This window comes from Aotus nancymaae, unplaced genomic scaffold, assembly GCF_030222135.1.
Source record: "Aotus nancymaae isolate 86718 unplaced genomic scaffold, 86718_ANA_hifiasm-v0.15.2.pri h1tg000040l, whole genome shotgun sequence".
In the NCBI taxonomy this organism is placed as follows: Eukaryota; Metazoa; Chordata; class Mammalia; order Primates; family Aotidae; genus Aotus; species Aotus nancymaae.
This window is the reverse complement of record NW_026988454.1, coordinates 31056806-31084679: the sequence shown is the minus strand read 5'-3', so window position 1 is coordinate 31084679 and position 27874 is coordinate 31056806. Positions and strand designations below refer to the sequence as shown.

The 27874-nt window shown below is 41.6% G+C and overlaps 2 protein-coding genes and 1 long non-coding RNA gene across 6 annotated transcripts in view; 1 reads left to right on the top strand and 2 right to left on the bottom strand.

The window, feature by feature from the left end:
• The window catches only part of MAP7 (microtubule associated protein 7), a 198332-nt gene extending 180726 nt beyond the window's left edge, over window positions 1-17606 (bottom strand). For 2 of the 3 annotated variants that reach the window (XM_012474404.2, XM_012474410.2), the window contains exon 1: window positions 17531-17606. In XM_012474404.2, the coding sequence (XP_012329827.2) occupies window positions 17531-17597 (67 nt within the window). In that variant the 5' untranslated portion in view covers window positions 17598-17606. Of the gene's footprint in view, window positions 1-17139; window positions 17233-17530 lie in introns of those variants that run through there. The other variant, XM_012474405.3, reaches the window with a different exon arrangement.
• A 368-nt stretch (window positions 17607-17974) lies between these two features.
• Window positions 17975-19724, top strand: LOC110568273 (uncharacterized). The gene is made up of 2 exons (XR_002478572.2): window positions 17975-18191; window positions 18355-19724. It is a non-coding gene; the product is annotated as an uncharacterized LOC110568273 (long non-coding RNA).
• Window positions 19725-24267: 4543 nt separating this feature from the next.
• MAP3K5 (mitogen-activated protein kinase kinase kinase 5) overlaps window positions 24268-27874 on the bottom strand; it is a 234775-nt gene continuing 231168 nt past the window's right edge. For both annotated transcript variants that reach the window (XM_021670832.2, XM_021670831.2), the window contains exons 29-30: window positions 25696-25772; window positions 24268-25035 (exon numbers count right to left, since the gene is read on the bottom strand). In XM_021670832.2, coding sequence (XP_021526507.1) covers window positions 24975-25035; window positions 25696-25772 — 138 coding nt within the window. In that variant the 3' untranslated portion in view covers window positions 24268-24974. The remainder of the gene's footprint in view (window positions 25036-25695; window positions 25773-27874) is intronic.

The following is a 27874-nucleotide window of genomic DNA, read 5'->3' as shown; positions in this document are numbered from 1 at the left end:
TAGCTGTGTCACTGTCACAGAAAAGCAAACAGCAACAAGATCAAATAATAATAATAAAGGATGTTTTCCTCCCCTTATAAAGGACACATTTTTCACTTAAGACATAAATTCATTTGAGATTAGTTTCTTAAATGTTCACACCCAATCTTTAATGGACATAGGGGTTAGCTCTTGGGCAATTCCAGGAATACTGTGGCTCGATCCCTATAGGGATGCAAGTACCATCTTCTCCCAATTCCCTATTACATTTTGATCCAAAACAAAGGTAAATATGGAAAGGGAGATGGTAAGACCTTAAATTTAAATATCCCCCAAAGGAGTTTCGCTCTCTTTGCCCAGACTGGAGTGCAGTGGTGTGATCTTAGCTCACTGTAACCTCCACCTCCAGGGTTCAAGCAATTCTCTGCCTCAGCCTCCTGAGAAGCTGGGATTATAGGCATCCGGCCACCATACCTGGCTAATTTTTTTTGTATTTTTAGTAGAGACGGGGTTTCACCATGTTGGCCAGGCTGGTCTCAAACTCCTGACCTCAGGTGATCCACCTACTTTGGCCTCCTGAACTCTTCTCCAGCAATAAGGAGCATTTTCAATTAGATGTGGCACAACTATCCTTGCATGTAATATGCAGATATAGAGGCTTAAATCAGTCCCAATGGGAAATGGGCATGCAGCCCTCCAATAGACAGTAAGGTTTTGCAATTACTTTGTTTAAATTGTTGAAATGATAAATGTTATATTAATAGAGACTCTGTACAAATTTGAGAGAAGTGAGGCACTGCCTAGTGCAAAAGGGTAGTTTTTACCACTAGATTGGCTTTATATTGTATAAAAATATTCTGTGGTGTAATTTTAAAATGTATTCACTTTTATGGATAAAAACATTATCACTCAGCTACTATGACTAAAACAGTGCAACAGGCCCCTAAGCAACTGCTGTCCTCACCCGCTTAGTCCACAATAAATTTACGTCTTTGTCCTCCTACCCTGGCTGTTTGGCATCTCTGGCCTGGGTCCAACCTGTGAGCTGGATGAATATGAAGCAGAGTCAAACTTGCTGATCTTGGGGGAAGGAAGCTCATGACTTGGGCTTGGCTGCCACAATGTTATATAAAAGACTAACATGTAGTCACATGCATACACATATGCACACACAGAGTCAGCTTTCTGTTCACATTTATGCTTCCTAGGTTTGTGTGACCATAAAGTTGGAAAACAGCACACTCCATTAATGAATCCAAGAAATCTGCTTAACCAGTAAGAAACATACCTAAAATTTCCCTTTCTAAAAGCCCAGTGAGCTTTAAAAAACATTAATGAAAGAAAAAGACCCTAATTTGTACTATTCAAGGGCTGCAGCTGAAAACAGAAATTATTACTGCTGGATTGAATGGCCTGTCACCAGTAAATTACAAATTCCATGTATACATAAGTTTTTACTTCTCATCAGGTCCAGAAGTGCCAATATTACTTTCCATGTTTCTGCATTCAAGGTGATGGTTAATTCTTCAAAACTACCAGACTTCAGTAATCTTTTAAGTATTTAATACATCTCCCCAAGATTAACTGCAGTTTACTTATAACAGGCGTTTTAACAATATTTTTATGCAACTTAAAAACCTTGCATGGTTTTGAAAATGACAAAGTCAGCACAGGTTGACATGGAATCAAACAACCACTAAGGAAAAAGGGTCCCAGCTGGTTCTTTGCCACGCTATCCTTGAAGTTAAAGGGTGGCCTCAGAGTTTCCTACAATTATGCCACTTACTGATGCTTCTTGTGGTGATAAAGGCACAACATTCTTCCATCTTGCAGCATCATGCATAGCGTCCAACAGGCTAGAAAAAGAAATACTGCACAACGAAATATCAACCCTTTGAAAGGAAAAGGCAGCTTTGCTTTGATCTTCTTTATTTGACTACTTTTTGTTAACAGGCGTGTAAGAAAAACAGTAAATACAGCCCTAGTAGTTGGTGATGCCATCAGCCAGGAAGTACCAGGTCCCTGTGGTGCCTTTTATAACATTTCTATAAATCTTCACTGCAAAACACTTCATGGTGCCTACAGAGTCCATTTTCCCACGTCTGTACTATCATAAACAAATTTCAAACTCTGGGGGTTCATTTATACAAATGTAAGGTGTGGATACTAAGCTTTCCTGAAAACCCTTTCCTAAACGTTAGGTGTCACTAGGTAAGTTGCAAATATTATGAAATGCCACATTAACCTTAACCCAGTAGCACATATTAGAACGCCTCTGAGCTCTCTTATTCATTATTCTCATTGACAATACTTTATTGATGTGCACTACATGAACTTCTGAATTACCTGACAAAAGTTAAAATGTGCAGACTGCCCTCTCCTCTCAGATAATTAGGTTACAAATCCAATTTATACATTCCAAATGAGGCAAAGAAATCAGTCCCTGGGTTCAACAGAAGATTCACACAGATGCCTGGACTGTGTTTCTGTAAGTTACTTAATTCACTGAGGGTCTGTGTGCAGTTTAATTTAGTGTTTAATTTAGTTTTGTTGTTGAGTCACACCATTTGAAAGATAAAAAAATGAAACTGTGGTTCCTTGACTTGCTTTACTTCAGGAGTGGTAAAATCATGTCAAGGATGACAGATGGGGTGCTTTGGGGCATGCCCTCAGAGAGGATACAGAGCCAAAGGCATCATGTTCTTCCACCAAACAGAGGCAATGGGGAGCCACTGAAGGTTACTGACAGCTAAATGTGTGATCCAGACAGGCCAGGATGAACTTGCAGTGAGAAGGAGAGAGACAGGACAGAGACTAGTTATGTACCTACTTTGTCCAAGTGGAAAACAGGGATCAAGTGGTAGCCATAGGGATAGCGGGTAAAAACAGGAATATGAGAATCAATCATGCTTGTGGTTTTTGTTTTGAGTCGGAGTTTCACTCTTGTTGCCCAGGCTAGAGTGCAATGGCTAGATCTAGGCTCACTGCAAGCTCTGCCTTCCAATTCAAGCGATTCTCCTGCCTCAGCCTCCCCAGTAGCTGGGATTACAGGCATGTACCACCATGCCGGGCTAATTTTGTATTTTTAGTAGAGATGGAGTTTCTTCATGTTGGTCAGGCTGGTCTTGAACTCCCGACCTCAGGTGATCAACCCACCTTGGCCTCCCAAAGTGCTGGGATTACAGGCATGAGCCACCGCTTCTGGCTATGTTTGTGTTTTTAACAGACACTCCTCTGCAGGCAGTGTGAATAACTTATCCATAGCCTTGAACATGAATACCAAGCTCCTGCAATAGTCCAGGCAAAAGAAAGAGAAGTGGGCAATGGAAAGAAAGGTAGTTAAAGATTTATATGAGAACAAGCACTTTATATCCATAGATAAAAGAAAGCTTGGACATGGATAGATTCAGGTCCAAAATGATCTCAAAGAATGCAATAATCAGCTATACTTAAACAGGATACAGCCTATTAATTCAGTTTATTCCTACTGAATAGGCTATATGCTTATTAATTAAGTAGGAATAAACATCTCTTTTCATGTTTAAAAAAAGTTCAATTGGACAGATACAACATGCAGACCTACCCAAGCTGCACCAGAAACAAGGAGAGCACTTGGACAACAAGCTCACTCAACATCAACAGCGCGGCGAGGAAGTAAAAACCCTAACAGTGTCACAGCGGAGTCAGCAGACACCAGCGTGCTGAATACGAGGACAAGCGTCCTCTGTTTTCTGGTCCTTATGCCACACGGTTCCGCAAGATATTTGAAATAGGATGATAAATGAGAACACATTCAGAACAGAGTGACCTAGGACTTAGCATAAATATTCTAGGCCATAACATAGGAGAAAATAAGACAAGACTCCAGAGAAATAAAATAATGGAATTAAAGGTTAACATATGGAAGAATTTACACTTTTAGTGGAAGTGTAAATTTAGTTCTGGAAGAGAAAACTGGGACCAGTGACTGGAAGTTACCAGAATGTAAAAAGTTCTCTTTCTTGCCATTGAAGACAGTGTGCACAGACACTGATCTGGGATGATGATGCTGGATTAATGCACTGTTTACAGGTTGGAATTTTTTTATCTCTAGGCTTCTTAGATCCTGAGATTCCACGACTTGATGCAAATGGAAAGTCAAGTTATATAACCAAGAGAGAACCCTCACGCAGAGAGAAAAAGCAAGGCTGAGATAAAGCCCTTTGCTTTGCTGTTGCTGTTACCTGTGCACTTACTGACATGGTTTCATTTTGTAAACAACTCTGAGTTTCATTATTTTACTTATTCAACTGATGGCCCTGAGATTATTAGCCTTGATGCTAAATAACAGAAACAACGGAACCTCCACCAGGTGTTTGGGTTAGAAGAGGGCCACACTACCCTGATCTCTGCACCTGCAGCTTCCAGACTTCACACATTCTCACCCACAATGTAATGAAAACCTAACCAAAAAGATGAATAAGATAGCTTTTCCTTCAATGAGCCAGTTTGTTATAAGTGTATCCCTGTAGCTATGTGACTTGAGAGATGAAATCTAAAACGCTGTGAACGAAGAGCAATACTAAAGAACAGAAAACCAATTCAGTGTATGACTTTATGGGCGCTTTAAGTATAATGATAGCACTAAGTCTTTAGCCCAGCAAAGCATTGGACAGGTGAAGAACATTCATTTCAGAATGTTTTGAGACTTTTCCTCAATCTCGTCTGTGTTAGTCTGTTTTATGTTTCGATAAATACCTAAGACTGGATAATTTATAAAGAAAAGAGGTTTATTTTGACTCACAGTTCTGCAGACTGTACAAGGAGCACAGTGTTGCTATCTGCTTCTGTTGAGGGCTCAGGAAGCTTATGGAAGGAGAAAGGGGAACATGGCAAGAGAGGGAGCAAGAGAGATGCAAGGCTGTTTTAAACAACCAGCTCTCAAATGAACGAACAGAATGAGAATCCACTCAACACCATGAGAAGAATACCAAGCCATTCACGAGGGATCAGCAACTCAGAGCTGCTTACAAAATGAAGCCATGTCAGTAAATGCAGAGGTAACAGCAACAGCAAAGGAAAGGGCTTTATCTCGGCCTTGCTTTTTTCCTCTGCCTGAGGGTTCTGTCTTGGTTATATAACTCGGCTTTCCATTTGCATCCCACTAGCTCCACCTCCAACACTTGATGTCATATTTCAACATGTAACCATATCTAAACCGAATTGCTGTCCTTTGCTACTTTGCCACTCTTTCCATTTCTTTCTCCTAAAACCCCCTGAAATTAAGACATTCATTTTTTTACTAAAAGTTTAATATCCTGTTTTTACCTTTAAAAATCAGGAAAGATTTTTTAAATTTAATCTCTTAAAAAAATAATTAAAATAATTTGCATGATTCTGGGTGAAAACTGTTAATTTTCGTCCTGAGGGTCAGTGTATCAGTCAAGATTCTTTCAGGGAAATAGAACCGATAGTATTTTTGGTTCTGTTTCTCTGGAGAGAAATATATTGTATATAAAGACTTATTTTAAAGAATAATGGCTGCTGCCACTGTGAGGACTAGTAAGTGTGAAATCTGTGCAGCAGGCTGGCAGGCTGGCAGGCTGGAAACTCAAGCAGGATTTCCATGTCTTGGCCTTAAGGCAGAATTCCTCCTCCTTCTTCTTTCCCAGGCCTTCACCTGATTGGACTTGGCCCACCCACATTGGCCAGGATAATCCCCTTTACTTAAAGTCAACTGATTGTAAATGTTAATCATAGCTACAAAATAACTTCACAGTAACATCTAATGTTTGGACACCACAGCTGACCCCAGTTGACACTTAAAATTATCTATCAGTCAGTAACCTCAGAGAGATTAAGATACTCCATTCCCACATTCAAGTCAACATGCTGCGAACAAAAGCATGCCATTCAAAAGTCAAAGGTTTATGTATCAATGATCATAACCTTCACTGAATAGGGTGGGACTATTTACTCAGATATTTTCCAATACTGTAATGCTCTATTAATATAGTTTCTACAGTTGGGGTCAGGACATCTTAGACTTATTAAATCCCTCTTTATTTTCACTAATCATCACCCTTTGAGAATCAAGCACTGGTGAGCTTAAAAGCATTATCAAATAAAATCTTTTAATGAGAACTAAGCAACCTGTTCATCTGAACATTAAATGATTCAGAAAGTACAGACACGTAAATTTAAAAAATCATTCTTCTCTATTATAATGAAGTAACCCCACTTTCTCAATTAGAAGAAACTAAAGTACATAGATAAGTGCATGAAGGTGGAGAGAGGGTTGGATAAAACATTTTTCAGGAGAAGAGTGTATGAAGGTTTGAGGCACTAAACTTTAGTTTTTGGTTTATTTCTTAACTGAAACCAGTTGCTACAGTTTGGATGTTCGTCTCCTCTAAATCTCATGTTGAAATGTAACCCCCAATGTTGGAGGTGGGGCCTGGTGGGAGGTGACTAATCATAGAGGTGCATCCCTCATGAATGGTTTAGTGCCATCCTTGTGGTGATAAGTAAATTATCCCTCAGTTAGTTTACATCAGATCTGGTTGTTTAAAAGTCTGGGACCTCCTCTCACCCCACCCCCTTGCTATGTGAACGTGCCTGCTTCCGCTTCACCTTCCACAATGACTGTAGGCTTCCTGAGACCCTCAGCAGAAGCCGAGCAGATGTCAGTGCCATGCTGGCACAGCCTGCAGATCCCTGAACCAATTGAACCTTTTCTCTTTATGACCTAGCGTCAGGTGTTTAAGTGACACAAAAATGCCTAAGACACCAATTCTGACAAAAGAAAATAAATTACATACAATTTTCCAGCATAGTTCTGAAACTAACCTACAGGAAGGAAGCAGCTAACACAAATGTCAAATTATACAATTGTGGTGGGTCAGTTTGAGGCCGGTCCATTTTCATTCTGTGAAAGCCACACTGAGAATTGTCAATAACCAACCAGAACACCAAAAGCCTTTAAGCTAAATTATATAGATATAGGTACATTTAGGATCGAGTAGCAAGTTTGGAAGCTTTTAAAATTTGTAACTGCTAAGCAAAAAATATTCCTAATGCATCAATAACTTTGTAAAAAATATGAAGCATTAATTTCCCAGAAGTAGATATTACTAGTAATCCAGTAAGGTTTTTTGTTTTCTTTTGTTTTTGATAAATACATCTTCTCTTAGGCTTGACTGACCTAGAGGCATCAAGATTTTAGGGGGCTCTACATGAAAAAAATTAACATCTCAAAAATTAACAGGTTGGTAAGCACTTAGGGGACACCTACTTCATCTCTAAAACCCTTACACTTTTCATATCCATGACCTAAACCCATGGATGGCAGCTTAGGAAGGATTATAATGACAAAGGAACCTTTTGGCAAACTTCCTAAAACACCCCAAATGAGCATTTTGCCTTTTTCATGAAGTATAATGGCTATTCTCCAAACACATGCAATGTTGCTGTGAAGGAATCAAAATCATAATAATCTCTCCTTTCTCTAAAATTTTTTGCTGGAAATAGTACTAGCTGGCTCCTATTTCTACAAGCATGAAGACACTTGCCCCCAAGTTCCTGAAATAAGCAACAGCTATGTCCCTTTACTGCCCAGAGCCAGACTTTATCCAGCATACTGGAAAAAGACCGTGTTTACAATAAAAAGAGGGAGGTTTGAATAACCAAAAGCTGTTTGTTTTAACTGCAACTCTGCAAACTGTTGAGTGAACATGTTTCCAGATAGGCATATCTGTAATAGAAAGCAACACTGTGCTATGGTAAGAAAAAAAATAAGCTTTGCACATTGCACAAATGGTTCAGAATGCCCAATTCACAGGTGTCCGAACTCCATACCCAGAGTCCTAATTCTGAACCTTTTACCCCTTCCTTCTGGCATTTCATATATATGCCGTCTCTCTTTCAAAGCCTTCTTGAAGACTTACTTGCTACTGTGGGTGCCATTAATGGGTCCTGCAACACTCACAATAACATGTATGTCTCATCACACACATGGTTTAGATTTGCGTTGCACAGTTGCTCCTTTTTATTTTATTTTATTTTTTAACCTTGATGCTGTTTTCAGTGAGCAACAGATATTTGGACCTGATTAGTTTGTAAATAGGTTGAAGAAATGACATTCTCGAATCTGTCAGTTTTAGACACAACTAGGCCACCGAGGATTGAATCTGAAATGCCAACCTAGGGCTCTTCCTTGTGAGGCTTCACTGGATTATAAGATTACGGGGTTTTTCTATCCAAAGTTGTTTGAGTCTCATAGGTCTCCTAGACTAAAAATAGCTTCCCTCTTCTCAATTTCTTTCAACACTTTATTTCCACTATTGAGACATCTCTATACTCTATCTGGACCTTATACAGTCACTGCACAAAGCATATGGATATATCTTTTTACATACACAGGGAGGGCATCTTCACCAGGATATTGGGATGAGTTTATTCCTAGTGTTAAGTAGGGCATCTTCACCAGGATATTGGGATGAGTTTATTCCTAGTGTTAAGTAAATCTGTACATGACTTATTTTCCATCATAATTTAGTTCTATTTTTACTGAATAAAAAATTTTAATATGTCAATGGTGGCATAAGGAACACTTGTTTAATCAGTTTCCACAGTGGCTACTGTACACAAAAAGACAATCTGGGAGCATTGCTGGGAGAATCTAAACCCAGGACCCATCTCAGGAAGTGATGTATTTTCAGATTTACTAAGTTATGAACATTTGACAGGTAAAAACCATCATCCAAAGTGCTTTAATGATGCCTTTGATCCCAGTGCCAAGCCTCTGACAGCATAATCACACAGCTACAATGAGGCCTGAATCATCATTACATTCTGATGCCTTCATTATGGAAAACTTAGTATTATAAATAAAAAATGGCTTAAGGAAGAAACTTAGCATGCCAGGGTATGCCCGTCATTTCACAGTAATGCAGTACTAATCTTCAGTAATCAGGACAAGAATTGTAATAAACACTTGGTGCTTACGTTCTGTCAAGCACTGTTCTAAGAACGTTAGTTAACTCATTTAATCCCTGTGAGGATATGACCAATATCCATTTTAAAAAGGAAGACACTGAGGAAGAGAATGCTATGTGACATGCCCAAGATCCCACAGGTACCCAGTGGTGAAGCTGAGATTGGAACCCAGGCAGCCAGACTCCGGAGACCTTGCACAAAACAGTTGGTTAGAATTACTCCTATACAATCGGTCTTAGCTTTGAGCTTCAGACCTCACAGCCTCACACATGCTCAGTTTTCATATAATCTTAAAAAGAAATCGAAGATATTCCTTTTTAGGGATCAGTCCCATCCAACATCCCCTAATGACCTTTTCATTTTAGCCTTGGACTTCACAGTTAGAAACACACTAGCTGTAAAGAGGAGAAAAGAACAGAAAATCATGCTGCCAAAGGTAAGCCCTTCCTGAAAAAGCTTCAAATCACAAAAGATGGCACCATAAAACTTCAGGGGCAGGTACAAACACAACTCAGAAGTGCCTGTAAGCCGGGTGTGGTGGCTCATGCCTATAATTCCAGCACTTTGGGAGGCTGAGGTGGGAGGATTGCTTGTGTCCAGGAGTTTGAAACCAGCCTGGGCAAAAAATAAACAGAATTAGCCAGGCATGGTGGCATGTGCCCGTAGTCTCAGCTACTCAGGAAGCTGAGGTAGGAGAATAGCTTGAGACCAGGAGGTCAAAGCTGTAGTGAGTCATGACTGCGGCACTGCACTCCAGCTTGGGCTGAGAGTGACAGAGTGAGAACTTGTCTCAAAAACAAAAACCAGAAGTGGCTGTAGACATTTCAGTGTGTAGAGCCAGAGATAATAATCAAAGCACAAGGTGAATAATCCTGCTGAGAAAAAAATGCACAGTAAAAACCGCAGAGGTTACCAGCTGGACCTCGGGCACAGCCGCATGTGGGGAGAAAGGGAGATGAAGGAAAGAAAGATTAGCCTGAAGGGTATTAGCATCCGGTCACACGGAAGGGAGAAGGTCATACTTGGGTCAACTATTTATAGACAGAAGAAACAAGGCCCAGTCTCCAGAGCCAGGGACCTGGTGATTAGAGGTCAGGGGTCACCAGAAAGATCTCTGGGAAAAGTATATAATTTTCTACAAAATACTTTAATATCTATCCCAAATTAACCTTTCCTGGTTTTGAGGTGCAGGAGGGAGAGGAAGGCAATGTGGGAGCTAAGAAAAGTCAAAAAAAAGAAAGTGGAATGGTATTTTGTCTAACTGCACATATTCATACAGAAAAGTGCATCCATGTGTACATGAGTATATGTGTGCATATTTAGCTATTCAATTGTACTCATACCTGTATTCACATCTGTATTTCCTTCAAACAAGTCCTGGGCAAAATAAGAGATAACTTGAGTAAACTCACTAGATTTAGGGTAATTGCTATTATGATTTTCCATATAGTTTCCATAAGCAGGGTGCACACACTTGACGCCACCCACCACAATGGTCAAATGGAAGGGAGCACAATAGGAAATGGTTCTGAACCAGTAGTCCTCAGCACTGATTGCACACTGGACCATCTGGGGAATTTTGTTTTTTGTTTTTGTTTTTGTTTTGAGACAGAGTCTTACTCTGTCGCCAGGCTGGGGTGCAGTGGCACAATCTCGGCTTACTGCAATCTCCGCTTCCTGGATTCAAGCAATTCTCCTAGCTCACTCTCCCAAGTAGCTGGGATGACAGGCACGTGCCACCACACCCAGCTAATTTTTGTATTTTTAGTAGAGACAGGATTTCATCATGTTGGCCAGAATGGTCTCAATCTCGACCTCGTGATCCGCCCACCTCGGCCTCCCAAAGTGCTGGGATTACAGGTGTGAGCCACCGTGCCTGGCCCATCTGGGGAGTTTTAAAAACACTGCCACCTGACTCCCATCCTGCAAGATTCTCAGATAATTACCTGGGATGCCACCTGGGCATCCTGATGTTTAAATGGTCTCCAGTTGATTTTAAATCACTGCCAAGATTGCGAGCCAATGATGTGAATCAATGATGCTCCAGCACACTTCATAACATAACCTTAGGGTCAAGGAGTGACCCATATTTAAATGAACCCACCAGGGCTGTGGTGAAGGGTGTCACTGAACTAATCTGTAGCATCTACCATGAATAGAAATCAATCCAGCTGGAATGCAAGAAGTAGGCAACCAGGTCCTGTCTGGTGTGCCTGCCACCCAAAAGACTTGGGTCAAGAGCTTCTGAGAACCAGAAGCCCAAATTCAAAATTGAGAAGCAGCCAAAAGTTTTGCTACAGAAACACAACTTACAGCCAATTATTGTGCATGTTATTGCCACCAAGGAGGCTTCATGATGAGGGGTGGAGTGGAGGTGCTAAAGGAAGGGCTCCTTTCTAGAATTTCACCTTGAGTTTATGTTTTGTTTTGTTTTGTTTTGTTTTTGGAGACAGGAGTTTCCCTCTTGTTGCCCAGGCTGGTCTCTAACTCCTGAGCTCCTCAGCCTCCCAAAGTGCTGGGATTACAGGTGTGAGCCGCCACGCTCTGGCCTGTATGCAAAATAATAAAATTTTAAAAATCCTTCTGCCTATTCCAGGATTTGTAATCTTTTCCTTTCACCAGCAAGCTTTATGGGAGAGTCTATTAAATTGGCTACCTTTCCTTCCCAAACTGCTTATCTAATAATCGCTTATAATCTGATGTAGCCCCAACTCTTACACCAACAACTGAAATTCCTCTTCTGGGATTGGTCAGTGACTACCTCTAACCAAACCAACGGCTTTTTGTAAAATGTCTTCATCAGTCTTAGAATCCCTGGCCTCTCCGTCCCTCTCAGCAGGTATGACATTGGTCAGTTGTGCTTTTCCATCTGTCTGCTTTGCTGGCTCTTCTTCCTCCCACGCTTTACACGTCTTCTCACCCCTCTGTGGTTTTTCTTTCTGAGCTCTCCTCACTCCCAAACCTTCAATCATTATTCCTTTATGGACTGAATCCCAAAGTCCTGACCTCTGTTTTTCTCTGTTAGTCCCATACTTCCAGCTGCCTATTGAACATTTCCAATTACAGATCTCTGTCGTACCACACATTTTCATGTCTAAAGCAGAGGGTTTCTTTTCCTCTGTTTCTCCCACCAAAACCTGATTCTGCTGGACACAGTGGTGCATCCCTGTAGTCTCAACTACTCGGGCAGCTGAGCTGGGAGGATCATTTGAGCCCAGGAGTTCAAGTCCAGCCTGAGCAACAAAGCAAGATCCCCCCCACCCCCAGCTTTGGATAAAAAACAAAACAAGTCCTCCTCATGAATATTTTCCAATAAGTCAATGAGCCAAACTCAAACTTGGAAAAAAGTCTCATAAGTCACCTTTTTACCTGCAATCCTTTGATACATGCTCCTGCAGAATCTTAAATTAATCGTCTCTTCCTATTGCCATGCTAATGACTGCCTGGATTTCTGCAGTAATCTCAAAGTTGGTCTGTATGTCATTGAACTCTTCTTCACTCCACCCCTTAGTCTGCATTCCTACTTTGAAATGAGGTCCAGCTGAGTAGACCTATCACTCCAGAGATTTAGCTAATTTGGCTAGGAAGATGTTCCTTATGCATGTTCATCACTATAGGCACACCCTTCCCAAAGCAGCATTAAAAAAAAAAATCAACAGAAGAGAATGACTTTTCCAGAGGCAGGAACTTTGCTTTCATTAGCTAAAAGTACAGGTGAGCTCTTGTTAGAATTTGCAATCAAGATTTCAAGATTCATGGGCACAGACTACCTGATTATTCATGCTTTAATCAATATCCTTTATTATCAAGACTCCTCAACACTTCCCCCACTCCACCCCCGAAAAATGTACTAACCTCTCAGTTTGGCCTTCAGGCCTTCCACAATTTGACTTCAATGAACAATCATTCCTAGCTGATCCAAGACTTTCTCTGAGCTTTACACGTGTCAATATGACCAAAACTTTGCTCTTTTCCTCATCTGCACCTTTGTTTTTCTCCCTCTCCTCCATTCAATTTTATATCCCACTTACCCACTTTTAAAAGTTTATTTTTTTATTTTTAAAATTATTTAAATTTTTTTTTTATTTTTGTGGGTACCTAGTAGGTGTATATATTTAGGTGTATAAAATGTTGACACAGGCATGCAATGTGAAATAATTACATCATGGAGAATGGGGTATCTATCCCCTAAGCATTTATCCTTTGTGTTACAAACAATCCAATTACACTCTTAGTTATTTTAAAATATACAATTAAGTTATTGACTATAATCACCCTGCTGTGCTATCAAATAGATCTTTTTTTTGTTTGTTTTTTGAGACATGGTCTTGCTCTGTTGCCCAGGCTGGAGTGCAGTGATGCAATCTTGGCTCCCTACAACCTCCACCTCCCGAGTTCAAGTGATTCTTCTGCCTCAGCCTCCCAAAGAGCTGGGACTATAGGCATGTACCTCCACACCAGGCTAGTTTTTAAATTTTTAGTAGATGGGGTTTCATGACATTGTCCAGGCTGGTCTCGAACTCCTGGCCTCATGTGACCTGCCTGCCTCAGCCTCCCTAAGTGCTGGGATTACAGGTGTGAGCCACTACTCTTGGCCTTTTTTTTTTTTTTTTTAACCCATTAACCATCTCCACCTCCCTGCCACCTTCTACCCCACTCCCCACTCCCTTTCTCAGCCTCTGGTAACCATCCTTCCACTCTCTCTGTCCATAAGTTCAATTGTTTTGATTTTAAGATCCCACAAATAAGTGAGAGGATACCATGTTTGTCTTTCTGTGCCTGGCTTATTTTACATAACATAATGATCTCCAGTTCCATTACTTTTTAAAATTTAACTTCAGTGCTGTATCCGGTATGTAGTCTCTGCTGATCATAGCTGGAAGTGATTCCTCCTTCACTGAACGCATAACCTGCAACTGTTCGTTGGTGGATTTTGTCTTCCTTGCTAAATTCAAGGATCATTTGTTCTAATGATCCTTCTAACCATCATAATGCTGAATATACGGAAGGTACACATTTTTTATTCTAAGCCTCAATATTTCAATTCTTACATCAAGATGAGGCCTGAGTTTTTAAAAACTCCTCCAAATGATTAAACTGTGTAAAAATATTTCACACACACCTATCAATATCATATAAATGCATGCTCCTGAGCACAAATGCCTAGTCTAATAATAACATTTCCTCCTACTTAGCAAGATGTAAAGGTAATGGCCATATAGGATGGGAGAAAAGCTATCTAGCTAAGTGAATGGAGCATCTCTTTCAAATGGGACAAGATCAATACCAAATTGTAGTCTGAGCCCGTATCTTACAGTTTTTAATTGCAGATATTTAATGTTGACCCTTGGAGTTAAGTGACACCTACAAGATCACTTTTTGATTTGGAAAAGTTCATGAAAGGATAGTCACAAAGGAAGCCATGTTCACCACACAGTTTGCTAAAGAGGAGAAAATGCCCAATTCCAGATTCTAAGTCATGACTCACTTCCCAAAATAGCAACAGAATTGACAGGTCATTGGTATTAACTTATTCTCTTGTGCATCAAAGCTTGAGGAATTAATCAAAAGCAGCTTTAAATTTGCTTTTAGTTCAGGAGGTTTTTTAAAAAGGCTATCAAACTGGTAAATCAGTGCTATACACTTGCTTTCCACAGCTCTTGAACATGAGCATAAAATTAAATAAACAAAGCTTGGGTCGAGGCAGTTTTGTGAAAATCACCCATCTTAAGTCAACTACTCAAAAAAGCCTGAAAAAGTACTTGACATCCTCTAGTGGTGATGTCTTAAACTTGTTTCCAAGGCAATTTTTTTCCCAGCTCTTGCTTAACTTTGGCTATTGATAAGAAAAATATTATATTGGAAGAATTTTTCATCCTCAAGAAAAATAAACGTTTTCACCACAAGGAATGTGATTTGACCAACTTTGAGTAGAAGATAAATATATACCCACAGAAATACGGTTTTTAAATGTTGGATTTATATAATACCTTTCAATATGCTTAAGAACAGTCTCATTTCATACACGGCACACCATTGTCAATCCATTTTTGATACACACACACACACACACACACATGCATATAATTCTGAACACATTACAAATATTATTTTTATAATAACCTGAGATTCTAATCTGAAGTGCCCTAAAATTAGACCAGTCTTGCACAGAGACACAAAAACTAAAAGCTACTTAAGAGTGGGCTCTACCTCATAATAATGAGATCTAAAAAGAAAAAGAAAATGAATCCCGCAAGAAATGTTGCCATTTAAGGTGGCAATTTTCACCTCTTGACGGTAATACAGGTTTCTCTGTCCACTCCCCTCCCCCCCTGCCATTTCCATACAAACCTCTGATTGTTAAAAAAAAAAAAATGAGACTTTCAGTATTTGGATGTGTATAATGTGAAATAAGTTCACCAGAATAAAGTACTAAAGTCTCATATTCAAATATATGTCATGTATTTTAAATATATGTAATAACTTAAGTTGTTGAAATTCAAACAATCTCACTTGTTCTCTAAAAATACTGTCACCTAGATTTAAAAAAAATACATTTACACCTTCCTTCTTTCTTTGGCACCTGCTGACACAAATGCTGCTGAAGACTAAAAACATTAATAGTAACCTCAGGGCAGGGTAGAAAAATAGGACAGAGATCTGAGGCCAAAATTAAGTTTTCAGTGAAATTATAAAGTATAATTATTCAAGACCATATATTAAATGTGTCCTTTGGAAATTAAAGTTTTTAGGCAAAAGTGTGGAAGAAATGTTTTCTATGAAGGAGACAAGAGCCAATTTAACTCCCTTTTTAAATAAAAGAAATTTTACACTGACAGGCACATGGTTGATTTGTATATTAATTGTTGGCAGCATGGCCTATTATTAACATGCTCAGGCACTGAATGTGCTACAGTTTATAGTTCACTTATGTCTGAACAAGTTGTTCATGTGCTGATTCTAGAAAGTTTGTTTTTGAGCACAGACTGACAGCGCGCTAGAAAAATTTTGTTTCACAAGCAGTGACTCGGGAAGGGTTAGGCACCAAAATCATGCCGCATATTTACAAATGAGGATGCTGCTCTTCCGGGGCCCTCACTTGGGGGAGCCCCATCTCAGCGATCCCAGCTTATCAAATTCCCCAAAGCAATTACAAAGGCATCTCTTCTCCACCCCAAACCAAAATAATGATCTACCAATCTTGCAAATACATTAAGACAAAACACCCTACAGGAAGGAGCATGACTTAAAAATAAACAAGTTCAAGACACCTCGTCAGTCTTAACCTCAGGTATCTTGGCTGAAGGCATTAAGTCATTAGATTTTAGGTACCCAACCTCTTCCTAGCAACAGCAGATACATAATTTGCAAATACTATTTCAGAGCTCTCTGGCCCTTTCACGTTAAAATAAACATACTATTTAAATCGATGGTGGGGGAACAGTGATTCTTACATTCCGGAAACAATTGCTTCCGATTGTGAGTGTATGGAAGTGGAAAACAGCTTGCAATTGGGGAGTCTAAGATTTGAATTTCTTTTTAAAGTAAGAAACTGCCTCACCGCCCCCATCCCAAGTGTAGGAAGCTACAGAAACAGCTTATGGGCCAGGAATAGAAGAGCGGACCGGTGGGGAGGGACGGATTTGCAAGACAGACTCTGGAGAAAAAAAATCACAAGGGAGAAAAATCGGCTTCATACTATGGAGAGATGGGTTGGGGTGGGAAGCCTTGATGCTGGTCTTGGGGATGTGATCCCCCGTCCCTAAGGGTACCCCTGGAGGTTGTGGGGGAGGGGTATCCTCAACACAAGAGGCCTGACCACCAAATCCCGGGCTGCAGAGCCAACGATCCTACTTTGGGCTCCTGCACAGACTAAAAACAAAAAAGTCTGAGAATGCACAGACTAAAAACAAAAAAGTCTGAGAACTCTAATAAGTCAACGAATCTCTGATCCCGTCAAGCCCGTTCCCGCAAAGCCCCAACGTGCTGCACCGGGCCCCTGCCCTCCCGAGCTCAGTCCCCTCGGACGAGGGTCGTTGCCACTGCGGACACCGCATTGGGGGGCGAGCGCCGCTCACCCCGCGGTTCTGCCCCACACCGACCCGCCGAGGAGCCCCCGGCATCCGGGGCGACCTGGGAAGGCGGGAGGAGGTGCCCAGAAACTGCCCTTCCTGCCAGTCGCACCTGGCCGACGACTCTGGACGCTGGTTTGGTCTGGGGGGTTAAGACTTCCCATTCAACTGAATTAGACTCGAGCCCGCGGCGAGGAGAGCAGCGGACAGGTCTCTCCGTTTCCTCCCCAGCCCGCGCCCCCCGGCTCCCCTCCACCTGTTGAGGGAAAATCTCGGTGGAACGCCCGAGGGCGGGCCGGGGCCGAGCGGGGCGGACGTGGCGCGGGGGCGAAGGGCGGGGAAAGGCGCTCTCGGAGCCCGAGTGCGCGGCGGTTCCGGCCCGCGGCCGCACGGGCGGGGAGGGGGCCGCCGGCGCCGGGTGATTTCGGTGCCAGCCCGCCGACCCGGCCAACCGTCCCCCGCCCTCGCACATGGGACCCCCACTATCCCCACTGCACGGTTACCTGTTTCGGTCCGCACAGCGCCGTCGCCGCCCGTGTGACCGTCGCCACCAGCTCCTAGCTCCGCCATGGTGCTCCGATGACGCGCCCGGAGAGCCGCTCCGCCCTTTCCTCGGCTTGGCTCCCACGGGCCCCCGCCTCCTGGGCCCGAGGCCCAGACAGGTAAGCGCAGTCAGGGGACAGCGGAGGGCGGGGGCAGAGAGCGCGGCGGCCGGCGGCGGCCTGGGCCGGGCGCGCCCCCTCGTGGGCAGGTGCGGCGTGGCAGCCGCTCAGACCGCCGCGGCTGGGTCTCGGCTGGAAGAGCAGCAGACGGAACCTGCACGTCAGTCCGGAGCTTCCGGTCGCCGCGGCCGACCCCCTGCCGGCTCCCGGAGATCTGGAGCGGGGTCGGCGAGGCTTGGTGGCGCCTCCTAGGGCCTGGGAAGAGGGGGAGTCCGCGAGGAGCAGCCCAGGTGGGGCAAGGGCACCGGGACGCTATTCCCCTCCGAGCTCTGAAACAGCCAGGTCAGTGTCGGCTCCGCGAGAGCTGGAGTTCACGGTGACAGCCAGCGGAGCATCTGATGCCACGTGGAGAGACGAAGTACACGGGTCGGATTCCACGCCGGGAGCCGGCCTGGATCTGCGCTTTAGGAAGCCACTGTGGGCGACCCTGTCTTGTCACCAGGTTCGTATCTGATGAGCCTCAAGGCACACAAGTTAGACTTGTGCCGGCTGATGTGACTTTTTTCTTGGTTTTCGATTAGTAAACGACCTTGTGACTTCTGACTTGCTCAGGAAGACCAGAAAAAAAAAAAAGCAATAGGTAACAAATTTTTCTTTGTTTAAAGAAACAGATTATTAGCCGAGGAAAAACCAATCTCGCTCTCAAGGATAAGCAACAAAATGCTGAAGGGGGAAAAAGCCTACACAAACGGAAACATACTGAACAAAATCAAGCAGCGACCAGTTCCGCATGGTGATACTAAAATGCACTCCCACACTCTAGCTTGGTGGAAGATAACCAGCCAGATCTAAACAGTTTCAAACTCTCCCAAGGACTGCAGCAGCACTGGACGCCCAGGAGAGTCTGAGAACAGTATTGGATTTCTTGCTAGGGTTACAAGTTTCACGATCTTTGCATGCAAAACTTGCCACTCGGAGATCAGTGAACTATTTTTATTTGGTTTACTTACTGGCTTTCTGGATGACTAGGTAGAGATTTAACTAAAGAACACTTCTGCTATGGTCTTTGATGATGAATTTTCCCGTAGTGCCCTTTCTATAACGGAATAGGCAAACTGGTCATTTAGAATGTGATATTCCTAAATCACATTCATTTCAGTCTTATCAGAGACTTCTAATAAATAAAAACAAAGCACCAGGTGACCAGAGGTAGTTTTTGACCTCAGCTTGGGCCTCAGCAAAGATGTTTTTTTTTCCTCCTATGTTAAAACATCAGAGAGTTTAAGACACTTTTCTTTGAGCATCAGAAATACTCTCTTAGCTGACAGCTGAATTTAGAGAGTTGAACTATCTGGAAGAACCCTGGAGAAGGAAGGTGATTTATTTTCAACCTTCTGATTTACCACCGACTTAAATCAACCAATGAGTTCTTTCTTTGACCAAAAAAAAACACAAAAAAAACAAGACTTGTGATGTTTCTGTTTTGTTTTGTTTAGTTTGGTGTGTGCTTACTCATTGTCCTATTCCTTTGATAACCTATATTTGTCTGCCACAAGTTAAACAAAAATAAATGAAATAAGAAATACACCAAAATCCTGCACGTAGGCCCTGTATAGACAGACAGTGTGTTCCAAACCTGAGCAGGTGTCTACAACAGGGCAGGCTGCTGAGTGACTCTGCAGTGAATGGGTGACATCTGTTAAATGTCAGACACCATCACGTTGTACTTTACTTGGAACATGGAAGCCATCTGTCTGGAGCTCCCACATCTATCTCAGAATCTTTCCAAATCTTAAGGGTTCCCCATTCCAGGGGAGGAGCTGAACCTCCTGACACCATTTACTCCCTTCCTGCCTCCTTCAAAACATCATCCCCCTTTTCTACCTAATCCCTAAATGTTTCTGTACCCAGGGGGCTCTACCCCAATAAACACATTCAAGACTCTTTGATTCTGAAAATGTCCTTTATTTAACTTCCCACCCTCCCGAATCTGTTGTATGTTTTGTTCATCAAAGGTAATAAAAAGAAATGTGGATTTCGGTGCCATTATTTTTCAAAAAAAGCTATATATTTTTTCTTGCCTATATATACAAATCAAATTATGTATTTTTAAATCCATCGTTCCCCTAGACTTTCTGCCCCTAGGGTTTCTTCAGCACTTGATCCTCTAATCATCTTTCTCCTGGTCTACCATTGGCTTGGTTTTTCTCATTCCTCTGTAACAGACCTTTCATCTTTGTTGACTCAGATTCTTCCTCCTTCTAACTCCCCTGATATTTTTGCCATCCTCAAATTGCAAGCACAGCCTTTCCATCTTTACTTTCTCTCACAGCCCTCATTTACTATTCCATCCTGGATCCCAGTGACTCTCAAATCCAGAACATATACCCTTAAGCTCACTCCTGACTTTCACGAATACATTCCGAATGGTTTCTGCATAATTCTATCAAGACACCCTGCCGTTAATTCAGTATGTTCCAAACCAGATTAATCTTGCAATATACAGCCACTTTACACACAAGTCCCCCTTGCTGAAAAACCTTTAAGAGATTCCCCGTTCCTACATAATTAAATATTAACTCCACCTCTCCACCATCACCACCACCACCCCCTAATTGGGCCCTGAGCTCTCTACTACCCATTTCCAGTTTTCACCTCTGTAACTCATATTTCTAGCCAATGGAGTTGTTAATTCTCCAGAACACCTTTCAAATCCCTGCTTTCTAGCCTTTGTTCTTGAAGCCGCTCTGCCCAAAGTGACTTCCCTAATCCTGACATATTTAACGATACTTTCCCTCCGAGGCCCAGGTTAAGGTCTGCTTCCTCCATGAAGCCTGTTCCTCCTGCCCTGGCTCCCAGCATGCCCGTCCTTTGGACCTCGCCAGGGCTTGCTGGGCTTGCTACTTGTCCAGCTGTTAAAATATGATTTATTGCAAATTTGTCTCCTCAATCTGATGCACATTTTTGGTAGTAGGGACTTTGTCCTCTACTTCTCTACAGGGTGTTCCTAAAGTCTAGAACTATCAGTTATTTTATTTGCTCACAAGTTGCAGATGTTCTTGATGACATGATGTGCACTGCCTGCATTCTGAACTTGGTAGGCATGGTATATATGTCTTCTGCATTGCTACCGTGCCTCACATACAGTGGGCATTCATATGGGTTAATAATAATTCCTCAATGCCAACTTTTTTAAGTGGTGGCCTAGGGATGAATGAAACCAAGTATCCAATGACGTAATTTGGAGAAAGAGATCAAAATGCAGTTGAAAGGGAACGTTAGATCTACTTCTCCCAGCAAATTCCTGTTTTATTTCTCTTATAACACTTCTGCCACCACCCCTGCATAACTGTTCTGTTCCAAACCATCTTTGCAGGCTCAGCTCTGCACCTTTGCTCCTCTCGAAAGCTTTCCTTGACCCCTTCTAACAGTAAATGTAACTATAGTACTGACTGCGCCACTGTTGTTTCTGCTTTATCTTGATTCCTTGACGAGAAACTTCAGGGGAAAGAAGCATATCTTGTTGGTGCACAATATGTAGTACCCAGCATTTAATACATACTTTTGAATGAAGGGTAAGTGATGACAATACCAAGCATATCTCAGTGTGTGTTATATGCTAAGCACTGTACTGACCACCTCACCTGCATTGTCTTTTCTCTTTTGAGACAGCGTCTTGCTCTGTCATCCAGGCTGGAGTGCAATGGCATGATCTTGGCTCACTGCAAACTCTGGCTCCAGGGTTCAAGTAATTCTCGTACCTCAGCCTCCTGAGTAGCTGGGATTACAGGCGTGCATCACCACACCTGGCTAGTTTTGTAATTTTAGTAGAGATGGGGTTTCGCCATGTTGGCCAGGCTGATCTTGAACTCCTGGCCTCAAGTGATTCACCCACCTCGGCCTCCCAAAGTGCTGGGATTACAGGCGTGAGCCGTCGCGCCTGGCCTGCATTTTCTTATTTACATCTTATAACAGCCCTATATGAAGGTACATCATTTCTTCCATTTCACTGGTGAGGAAACTGACTTGGAGAAGCTAATTAATTTGTCCCAGGTCACAAGTTGAGTTACAGTTTTGCTTCAGGCCTATGTGTGTAGCCTCCTGCTACATAAACAAATGGTGAATGTTAACCATCTTGCTATTCCTTCTATGGAAAGGGGCTCTCCATTTCCCTCTCCAGCTGTCACCTGAAAGAAGGAGGTGAGGCTTGATCATGTTAAGTCACCTGTGAAACTAATTTTTGAAAAGGGCATCTGGGCCCCACCCCAGACCAGTAAAAACATTTTCCCAACTGGACACAGTGGCTCATGCCTGTAATCCCAGCACTTTGGGACGCCGAGGCAAGAGGATCACTTGAGCCTAAAAGTTTGAGACCAGAGTGAGCAACATAGTGAGACCTTGTCTCTACAAAAAATAAAATTAGCAAGGCATGGTGGCACACGCCTGTAGTCCCAGCTACTTGGGATGCTGAGGTTGGAGGACTACTTGGGCCTAGGAGGTCAAGGATGCAGTGAGCTATGACAGTGCCACTGCACCCTAGCCTGGGTGACAGAGTGAGACTCTGTCTCAAGAAAAAACAAACAAGAACAAAAACCCAGTTTTTCCAAGGTGGTGGCATCAATAGTTTTGAAAAGCATCTAAGTCATTTTAATGTGAAGCTGAGTTAAGAATCACTGGTGTAGATTGATCCTAAAAGTGTTTCAAATGCGAACCTTTCCATAATGGAGCCTTCCATAACGGAACTGTCTTCTTTTGTGCCTGAGACCCAAAATTCTGACAAAATGGCTAATGGTGTTGGCCTGGGAATGTGTTATGAACCATGTAGGGACAGAGGCTCATCTGCTCACAAAGACAGGGTAAGAGGAAGGCACCAAGGAAGAAAGAGTGTATCATTGAAGATTTGATTTAAGATGGGTAGCTTGATCCACATACAGTCAAAAGAAACACTTCACCATTAGAACTGGGAAGATGATGAGCTGTAGCTTAATAAAGATCATTCTCTGTGTTTCAGTATGAGCCAAATGACATCACTGAATTTACACCTCACTTGTTTCAGAGTATCCACACAGGATACAAGAGGCAACTCTGTCCTCCAAATTAGGATGTTAAAAAAGAGGCCAGAAGCAGTGCCTCACACCTATAATCCCAGCATTTTGGGAGGCCAAGGCAGGAGGATCATTTGAGGTCAGGAGTTCAAGACCAGCCTGGATAACATACTGAGATCCCACCTCTACTAAAAATTTAAAAATTAGCTGGGTGTAGTGGTGTGCCCCTGTAGTCCCAGCTACTCTGTAGGCTGATGTGGGAGGACTGCTTGAGCCCAGGGGGGCAAGGCTGCAGTGAGCTGTGATCGTACCACTGCATTCCAGTCTAGGCAACAGAGTAAGACCCTGTCTCAATCAATCAGAAAACATTAGTGAGAATGTTTTGAATACTCCAATGCAATATAAAATATATACTGTACCTTGATTTTCACATCAAAATAAAGATGACTTTTGCTTTGTCAAAGACTCTTACATACGAGTGAAATCATGATATATAAACAGCTCTATGTTATTTCTATCATTCCTAATAAATAGGTTCCTTTGTATTTAAGAAAATGTATTTCATTTGTCTATCTAGGAGCATTAGACTTCCTCTGATTAATATGGGCAGGGTCATAATAATATACTATTCAGCTTAAAATAAATAAAAATATCCAAATATGAGAAAATTAAGGAGATAGAAAAATGCAGTATTATTGGCCAGGCACAGTGGCTCACACCTGTAATCCCAGCACTTTGGGAGGCCAAGGTGGGTAGACCACTTAAGGCCAGGAGTTCAAGAGCAGCCTGGCCAACATGGCAAAACCTCATCTCTACTACAAATACAAATTAGATGAGTGTAGTGGGGCACGTCTATAATCCCAGCTACTCAGGAGGTTGAGGTACGAGAATCACTTGAACCCAGGAGGTGGAGGTTGCAGTGAGCTGAGACTGCACCACTGCACTCCTGAGCAACAGAGCGAGACTCTGTCTCAAAAAAACAAAAAACAAAAACAAAACAAAAAACAACCAACAAAAAATGCAGTATTCTCCATTAAGATGGTCTCTGCAGAACCCTTAAGATACACAATAGTCATCCAAGATAACCTGGGCCATTGAGAAAAATATACTGATGTTCCTTTATTCTTTTTTTTTTTCTTCATCCTCTTTCTTTTTTTTGAGACAAGGTCTCACTCTGTTGCCCAGGCTGGAGTGCAATGGCACATCATGGCTCACTGCAGCCTCAACCTCCTGGGCTCACATGATCCTCCTGCCTCAGCCTCCCATATACCTAGGACCACAGATGTGCACCACCACACCCAGCAGATTTTTTTAAGTTTTTGTAGAGATGGGGTCTCACTTTGTTGCCCAGGCTTACCATCTTTCTTAACCTCTGTTCCCCCAAGGAACAACCTGGATGTTAGCTGTCTGACTGTTTGAATAGAAGACAGATTCTACTTCATGTTACAGCTGGAGAAATGACTGGAAATTTAATACAGCAGATTATCTAGTTTGTCAACACAAAATAAGAATTCTTTAGAAGTTATCAAAACAGTATGTTGAGCGTCTTTTTAATTTTTAGAGTGAATATGACACAATGGATAGCTTTAGAACAAGCTAACATTACTACAGTTCAGGCATGTGCAACTGGTACAGTTCAGTAGTACATAAACGACTCAAACAAATGTACTATAGGTCAGAAACTTAACTTACAAAATAGTCAATATTACAACCAACACAGATAAGTAAAAACCATTGATCTCAGATTCTGCACACTTAAAAAAACATAAACTTTATACAGTAATTGAAATTATGCATTGCTACTCAGATTATTAGAGCATCTTACAAACACACAGAAGCCTAAAAAGTTATGGTCACATTTTGGTTTTGTTCCAGTGGTGCACAATCACATGAAATGTTATATCTGTTTTGTGTGAAATAAACATTTGGCTGAAGTGCAATAGCTGCTGCATTAAAAATATTTCCATAAAAATGCTGAGATTAAAATCTTCCTGAACATTAGGGTTCTAATGTTCAGGATTATTTTGAGAATCCTTATGAAGAGTCCTTAAAAATTATAGAAATAGAAGTAGTTAGGAAATTTCAGTGTGTTTTGTCTGTTTTTTTTTTTAACATGAGTAAACAAATACTGGATGTAAAGTGCAGCTCCTTTCTCCTCTCCCTTTGATTTTCCCGCCCCCAAGAAGATCAGCTCTGTATTAATTTTGAGAATTTCCATTGAAGATTAAATTGAGCAATAGTCAAGTCTGTTTGTTTCGAAAGTCAATGATGGCCTTCCACAGTGTGCACAGCATCCCGCCCCTGTTGAAAGACACAAGAACATGGTGAAGAGACTATTTCATTGGAAACATTGCCCTTGAAACAGAAAAGTGACTTCTTAGCTTTCATCTGCTCTGGTCAGAACATGAAGATCCCAAAGTCTGATCAGTCATTATGTATTCTTTTTGTATATATTTTCTCATCATCCCTCCGTTCCTTCCCTTTTCACTCCCACAAAGTGCCATGTCCCAAACCATCATTTTAGATTTTCAACATTTTTGAAATTTGTCTTTATAATAGTGGGTATAATAGTTATATGCTTGGCCTTAATTAATATTTTAGTGAAGGTTTTTGGAGGAAAAATCAGCACCTCCTCAAAATATTTATTAAATATAACATTATCATGAACTAAATAAAAGCATTTGTTTAAGGCAGCTTTACAATATTCGCATGGACTTAGTCTGCATATTACTAAAAAAAACCTTCCAGTTGATTTTCACTTACTAATACAGAAATATTGGTTATTACAGCCCTCAAAAATAGTATGGTCCAACTAACTCAGTTTACTCAGAGCAGCTAAGAGCTAGTGAGCTCTATGCAGAACTGCAAAGCTAATTAGAGACCCAGCCTAGGTAGGTACTCATTTTTCTTGATCTTAGCCTGGTGCTCTTTCCATTGTGACAACAGAAAGAAAAGTGGTACCTTAGTCTCAAGCATTTTAAGTCATCACGTGTAACATAGTAGAGAACATCTACTAGTGTATAATCTTCAGCCAAAAACTGTAGAGAAAGTAGAATACGCACAAAAGTAAGATGTTTTATATAACTTTATAGCAAAACTCTATTCATAATGTAAATATTGACTATAATTAAAAATAAATGTAGAAGGAAATCTACTAAAAACATAATATTCCGGGATTATTAGGGGAAGGGCCTCCCTATTACTCAATAAATACAAAGAAATACATCCAGGCCGGCTGCAGTGGCTCATGCCTGTAACCTCCACACTTTGGGAGGCTGAGGCAGGCAGATCATCTAAGGTCAGGAGGTGGAGACTAGCTTGGCTAACATGGTGAAAATCAGTCTCTACTAAAAACACAAAAAATTAGCTGGGCGTGGTGGCACGTGCCTGTAATCCCAGCTACTTGGGAAGCTGAGGGAGGAGAATTGCTTGAACCTGGGAGGCAGAGGTTGCAGTGAGCTGAGATTGCACCACTGCACTCCAGCCTGGGCAACAGAATGAGACTCTGTCTCAAAACAAACGAACAAACAAACAAACAAACAAACAAGAAATGCATCCATATTGACTTCCAAATGCGAAAAGATTACAAGTGACGCTGAACTGCTGAATGGTCTGCTAATGAACAGATGAGACTCACTTGTAATCACATCTGCTGTTCAAAAGCAAACGCTTGTATTTAAGAGGTTCAGCACTATGTAGCTTTGTTTTTTCTCAAGTGGATAAAAAGTGTTCCTGGAAAGGTACAGTCTATGCTTACTTTTCGAACTTATTTTTTCATGGTTAAGCAAAGGCACTTGACTATACTTCATCATAAAAGCAGAGTCCTAAATTTAAACTGAACCTTTACATTTTTAAATTTTTTTTTTTTTTTTTAAGAGAGAGAGACAAAGTCTCACTGTATTGACCAGCCTGATCTCCAACACCTGGCCTCAAGCAGTCTTCCTGCCTATGTTTCCCGAAGTGTTGGGATTACAGACATGAGCCACCACACCTAGCCTGAAGCTTTTATTTTTAAATCAAATAAAAAGGGCAATATTTAGTAGATTATCAATTACTATTCCTTAATTGGGATTTGAGCCTAAGTTAGAAGAATGTATATTCTGGAGTTGTTTAAATTTATTCAGCTGTTAACTTGTTAAATGTCGATTTCTAAGGTGGCCCAAAATTCTATTTAGTTAATCAATAAAGTATCAAGTCAAAGGAAGAGATATCTTTATTCTTGGTTATTTTTTAAATTTAAATATAAAACAAATTAAAACAATATGGTATTAAGAGGCCCTTTCTATTAAATATTACAACCTTTTAATGTATGCCTATGTGTTCATATAATCTTAAAACAAACAAATGCTATTCATGCTCATTACAAAAGTCTATAGAGGCCGGGTGCAGTGGCTCACACCTGTAATCTCAGCACTTTGGGAGGCTGAGGCGGGCAGATCACTTGAGGTCGGGAGTTCGAGACCAGCCTGGCCAATATGGTGAAACCCTGTTTCTACTAAAAATACAAAAAATCAGCTGGGCGTGGTAGCGTATGCCTGTAATCCCAGCTACTCAAGAGGCTGAGGTAGGAGAATTGCTTGAACCTGGGAGATGGAGGTTGCAGTGAGCTGAGATTGCACCACTACACTCCAGTCTGGGCGACAGAGTGAGAGTCTGTCTCAAAAAACAACAACAGAAAGTCTATATGGAGCAGAGAGGAATTAGATTATTATAGGTATAATATGGTTTGTACAGAAAATGGTTCTGAAATAAGTTCAACTAGATTCATTTTATTAAGTAGCAATAAAATAGCTGCTGCCCAGTGGAGTCTAATAATGTTGAAAATAATTAAACATTTAACAAACAGGCCTGGTATGGTGGCTTATGCCTATAACCCCAGTACTTTGAGAGGCTGAGGTGGGAGAATTGCTTGGGGCCAGGAGTTTAAGACCAGCCTGGGCAACATAGCAAGACACCATCTCTAAAATTTTGTTTTAAATTAGCTGGGTATGGTGGTTCATGACAGTAGTCCCAACTATTCAGGAGGCTAAGGTGGGAGGATCACTTGAGCCCAGGAGGCCAAGGCTGCAGGGAGCTATGATCACTGAACTCCAGCCAGGGTAACAGAGCAAGATCTCGTCTCCCAAACAAATAAGAATTA